The 6,102-nt window shown below is 27.3% G+C and overlaps 2 protein-coding genes across 3 annotated transcripts in view; both read right to left on the reverse strand.

Moving 5' to 3' along the window:
• Positions 1-6,102, reverse strand: part of LOC106681432 (venom serine protease 34) — a gene marked incomplete at its 3' end in the record, with an annotated part of 39,060 nt that overhangs the window by 19,694 nt on the left and 13,264 nt on the right.
• The window catches only part of LOC106681431 (venom serine protease-like), an 18,457-nt gene continuing 14,709 nt past the window's right edge, over positions 2,355-6,102 (reverse strand). The window contains exons 5-6 of one of the 2 annotated variants that reach the window (XR_010843837.1): positions 5,652-5,814; positions 2,355-2,399 (exon numbers count right to left, since the gene is read on the reverse strand). Coding sequence is in view for 1 of the 2 variants with exons in the window: in XM_067048943.1 (XP_066905044.1) it covers positions 5,786-5,814 (29 nt within the window). In the remaining variant the exon portion in view is untranslated. Of the gene's footprint in view, positions 2,400-5,587; positions 5,815-6,102 lie in introns of those variants that run through there. The other variant, XM_067048943.1, reaches the window with a different exon arrangement.

Raw genomic sequence — 6,102 nt, forward strand, 5'->3', positions numbered from 1 at the left:
TGGATTAATTTGTCTTTGCGGGCTCAAAATTGCATATGGTAACTGTAATATGATAAATTTTACTTACCTTAGCTGGGCGTAAGTTATGAAATGAAAAAACAAAACTATGATAAAGATGAAAAGACGTAATATTTATGAAGTTAAAAAAATATTTGATTTGAATTTACGAGATTATTGACGCGATACAGTTGTCTAAGTTTTAGGTAGGGATGGGATATCAAAAGAAAAATATCGAAATCGATATCGGATAGCAATATCGAAATCGATATTATATCGGAACTAAAATATCGAAATCGATATTATATCGGAACTAAAATATCGAAATATCGATATCGAAAATTTAACGAATTAAAGTAATAATAATTATAAAATGATATAACAAGACACAGGAAGACTTATTTTATGTCATTCCTAATCAAAATACATAAGAAACTCTTAGTAACTATGAAAAAAAGCAACACCACGATAACCATATCATTAACAGAATAAACTGAAATTTAATTGTTTTATTGAAGAAAATTAAAAAATAGGAAATTTTTAAAAATATCTATGTGTTTGTTAATTTAGTAATTTTCAATAAAATATCGATATTTCGATAAAATAATATCGGAATATTATTGCTTATATTCAGTATTGATATTATAATAATACAAAATATCGAAATAACTATGTATTTATCAAAATAAAATTTCGATAATCCATTTTTAATTATTCAATACAATTTTCTAGTCTTTTTAAACAAATTATCGATATTTCGATAAAATAATATCGGAAAATTACTACTAATATTCCATATCGATATTACAACAGTGTAAAATATCGAAATAAATATGTAATTATCAAACTAAAATATCGATATTCCTATTTTAAAATCTCTATATGTTATTTTAGTAATTTGCAACAAAATATCAGTATTTCAATAAAATAATATCGGGATATTGTTGTTAATATTCTGTATCGATATTATAAGAATAGAAAATAAAAAAATAAATATGTAATTATAAAAATAAAATATCGATATTCCTATTTTAAAATATCTATATAATATTTTAATCATTTTAAACAAAATATCGATATTTCTATAAAGTAATATCGGAATATTGTTCTTATATTCCATATCGATATTACATCAATACTAAATATCGAAATAAATATATATTTATCAGAATAAAATATCGATATTCCTATTATAAAATCTCTAAATGATATTTTAGTAATTTTAAACAAAATATAGATATTTCGATAAAGTAATATCGGAATGAGGAAAAAAATAAAGGAAAGTGACATTGGGTTGAAAGGGAAAATATGGCAAAAAAAAAAATTATAGAAAAGGGAGAAAGATTTAAAAAAAGAGATATTAAAAAAAAAATAAAGTATTGAAATAAAATAAATAGTAAAAAATATAAAAGAACCAAAGCGATGAAACAAAAAAAAAAAAGTCACATATATTGTTTACTTGTTATGCCTATATGTTGTACAATTTAAAAAAAATTGCCTGATTAGATTTGAATGCTGTGTAGCTAGCAGCCCAATGAACATCTTTGTATTTGAATAAAGTTTGTCTCCTCGCTCTACACTCTACACGAACAGTGTTGAAAGACATGAATAGTCTAAGTATTATGAGAAGATAAAGGCTGTATGAGAAAAGTAATAATAAAATTAAGTAAGAGGAAAGAACAAATAATAAAATAAACATGAAAGTCTAGTTAGTAAATATATGTACAAAATGCAAATTGGTTTAAATTAAGTAGTCATAAAGATTAGAAATAAAACATTTATTTATTAACTGTTCCTAGAAAATATTAATTGTAGAATTGACTTGGTCAATTTTGTATTCACTCCTTACTTTTTAGAACAGTAAGTATATTTTGGGATCCTTAATATTCAGATTGAAATGAGTCTGAAAAGAAATGAATAAGAAGCTTGAATTTCTCGAGAACGGAATGGATTTTCATTATAGACATACCAAACCTAAATTTATTAAAACTTCTATTCTCTTTACATTTGCGATTGAATGAATGGTGTTACAGATTATTACATTGATGTCCGAAATTCCAATTAACTTTATTTTTATAATTAATTAACTTAACGTAAGGTTGCCTTCAAGTTTTGTTGGAATGTAAAAATAATGTCACTAAAATTATATCATATTTTATGCTTATGAATGTTGTTCATATCTTCTCTCAAGTATTAAGGATAAACAAATTTCTTAGATAAACAAACGCTTTGATCGTATATTTGTGTTAAGTAAATGTTGTAGGAGAGGTTTGGGACAGTAATAAGGACAAAAAAAATAAAAATATATTTTAATGTATTTATATTTTAAATAGAAAATATTTCTAGATTTCAAGAAGTGTCCATTTATGCTTTTGTGCAGACTTGGATTCCAGCATAGCTTCCTAAAAATAAATAAAACAGATTTTTTTTTATAAATTGTTCTTAAAAACTGTTGCTGGTACATATCGCCGCTCTGCAAAAATAATGACACAATTTTGCAATTTTTTTGTTTAATGGATTAATTTGTCTTTGCGGGCTCAAAATTGCATTTTCCAGTTGTTTGTAGACGATATAATTGTATTGAAAAACTCGTAACAGGAAGAGAGATCTGTCGTTTTAATCCGCAAGCGTATTTAGCTTCCCCTCCTATTGTCAACAAGCAAAATATCGATATTCTAACATCTGATAAAAACCTGAATATTGACCTAACTTATCGACTTTAATTATCGATAATTAATTTTTAAAAAATAAATAAAATTATCCACTTAATTTCGCTGATGAACAGTGACAGATTCCCTTTTTATCCAAACCCAGTTATGACTGTCCTAAATAATTTTAATACCAATTTTTCTATATTTTTTTTTAAGAGAAAACAAACTTATTTTGCATATAATATTTTCAATTTCTTGAGACTGGTATTTATTATTTAAATAAATCAATTGGTATCAATGTTAAGTCTCAACACTTGTTATTACATCACCAACAGTCCTACGTTTCGACCTATTCTGCCATTCTCAAGGACAATCTTAAATATAAATTTACACCTCGCCACCAATTATTAAAAAAGTTCTGCAGATTCTTCTGCCCAGGTCACTAATAAAGAGTTAAATTACCCTATGAAACAATAAAAGTAGGTTGGTGAATTTGATGAAGAAGATAAAGATGATGTAGACAGAGGTAAATAAACTAAAGATAGGTTGGGAAACTGAAGACAGGTGAAGAAAAATAAATTAATATGGTACATTGCATATACACTTCTAATAGATAAGTTAAAATAGGGATGGGATATCGATATCAATATTATCGAAATATCGATATTTTGTCTCTGATGATATCTGGTATTACGTAAACAATAATATCGGAATATGGAAATTTTCCTTGAATAATATCGGAATATCGTTATTTTCCTTCGATAATATCAGAGTATCTGTTTTCTAAAAAAAGAAAAAATTGTTGCAGCTAAAAATAAAAAAAACAACAGTTGAGTACACAATTATTAGTAACATGCCCTCTAATCTATGCCTATCTAATATTGAAACACATATAACACATGTAAAAAAAGAATAATATATTTACTCTTTACCTGTACTTATTATCGATATTTGACTATCTCATTAATATCGATATTAAACTACGGCAAGGATATTCGCGTATAATTTATTCGGAATATCAGTATTCCATTTAAAACTTTTACTGAAAATAAAGGATAGATTCATAATAATAAGTACGTAAATATTCAAAGAAAATTTAATCAATATTAGTATATTTCGATTAAAAAAGAATAAATATAGTTTTCAATATTCAACTTTCTTGCTAATATCAATAAAAATTATAGCAACGATATTTCTTTTAAGCAGACTAGGAAAAATTGAAAAATACACTTTTTTTTCTCCATAATTTATATATTTTTCGATATCCGACATTCACATCAATATCGATATCAAATTTAGTAACATTATTCTGATATTATTTAGACGAAATAAAGACATTTCGTTAAAGAAAACTAGAAAATTTTGAAATTGAAATATCATTGTTTTGTTTCAATAAATTAATATACATTCGATATTGAACATTCTTATTAATATATATGTTATGTATAGATAATGAAAGTAAGAAAATTATTTTTGTATAAAAATACTTGAAAATTTTATGAAATATTCAACAATAAAATTTCGATATTTTTTTCAAATAATTTCATAACAGATCGTTGTTTGACATTCTTATTATAATCGATATCGATTGTAACAATATTCCAATATTATATTACCACGGATCTTGCATCCTTCATTGCTTGAGGAGACTATAATGCTAAACATCAACAATGGGGATGTTATTCCATCCTCTCGCCCATGAGCCCTACTTATTGACCTACATCCCTCAAGAAACGTCCTGATATCCCAGATATATTTATCATCTCCCAAATTTCCTGTTCCCGGACCATTATCGAATCTATAGATGACCTTTTCTCAGACCACAATCCATTTATCCTTTTCTTACATTCGAACATTGTTTCTAAGCCCTCTCCTCCTTCATTGATTAAAGGACGAGTTGACTGGGACTAATTTCGTGATGATTTGGAAAACAAAGTCATTAAGTCTCTAAGCAAGTTTACTTGTTCTGTATATTTATATACAGTTATAAATATAATAGATAATAAATTATAAAAAAAAAAAATATTCAAGGTTGTGCTTGAGGATGGCCGAATTGGCCGAAACGTTTGACTGTTGATGATATAATGCAGAGCGTTGAGACTTAAGAGATACAAATTGATTTACAAAATTATACAAATTGCCAACCTATCTTTAGTTTATTTACCTCTATCTACATCATCATCATCAAATTCACCAACCTACTTTTATTGTTTCATATGGTAATTTGACTTTTTATTAATGACCTGGGCAGAAGAATCTGCAGAACTTTTTTAATAATTGGTGGCGAGGTATAAATGTTATATTTAAGATTGTCCTTGAGAATGGAAGAATAGGCCGAAACGTTTGACTGTTGATGATATAATACAGAGCGTTGAGACTTAACAGATACAAATTGATTTATTTAAATACTTATTTTGTTAAATCGTTTTTAAATTTTAATAGCATTTTGTTAAGATTTGTTCTAGTAAACGTTCTCTTAGTATTTTAAATGTTTTCTTAACTCCAATTACGACAGAAATATGAACTTTGTGATGTATTATCTGGAGAATGTTATATTTATATGGTATTTATTATTTTATGAATTGAAAAGCCTTAAAAGAGTCGTAGAAAATAAGTTTTATTATTTGATTTGTGATCAAAATTGTTTATTTGTACCCTGAACAAGTTTTGAATATAATTATGAATAAAACTGGACTGTTGATGGCAACACTGCTTCAGACCAGACCATGGGACAGCTGGGCTGTCTTCTTCGTCTGAGGCCTGTTTGCAAGTGACATCCATCAGTGCTACACACACTATTTTTAATTTGTTTTAAAACCCTTCCTGGTCCAATGCTAAAAGTTGTAATAGTAACCCACAATGCCTATAAACTACTATTATAGAAAAATATAACCAAACTAATTGAAACAAATTCCAATTATTTTCTTTTGATGGTCTTGTAAAATTTCAATGTTTGAAATTGTGCCATTATACTTCTGCAGCAGCGTCATAATGTTTACTTACTTGTGACAACATTCCTGATCCAGTCAACGTAAGCAAATACGTTAGTGTTGACTGATGGTACAGGATCAGTTCCACAATCTTCCGGACCAAAAGAAACCAAAGCCACTTGGGTGAACCTATGGGTATCAGGGTCCTCATAGACCAAAGGACCTCCTGAGTCTCCCTGAACAAACCAAAGAGTGAATTAGTGGTTTAGGTTTTTTCAATAAACTCCCTGAATAACCCTGAAGAAATGCTCGTAGCTGAGGTTATTGAATCCGACCTGGGTTGACTTTTATTTATGTGGTGGTCCCACTAAAATAAAAACTTAACCCCTCACCGTGGTGTAGAATTGGGTAGTAACCTGTAGAGAACCACAGCCAAGTTTTTTGTACATTGGTAGAGTCATGTTAAAGCTATTTATATTTATTAGGGGTATTCATGATCTTTGGTTTAACATGTTAAAGCGTGT

The sequence above is a fragment of the Halyomorpha halys genome, unplaced genomic scaffold (genome assembly GCF_000696795.3).
Source record: "Halyomorpha halys isolate HHAL.00 unplaced genomic scaffold, Hhal_1.1 Scaffold338.1, whole genome shotgun sequence".
Taxonomy (NCBI): Eukaryota; Metazoa; Arthropoda; class Insecta; order Hemiptera; family Pentatomidae; genus Halyomorpha; species Halyomorpha halys.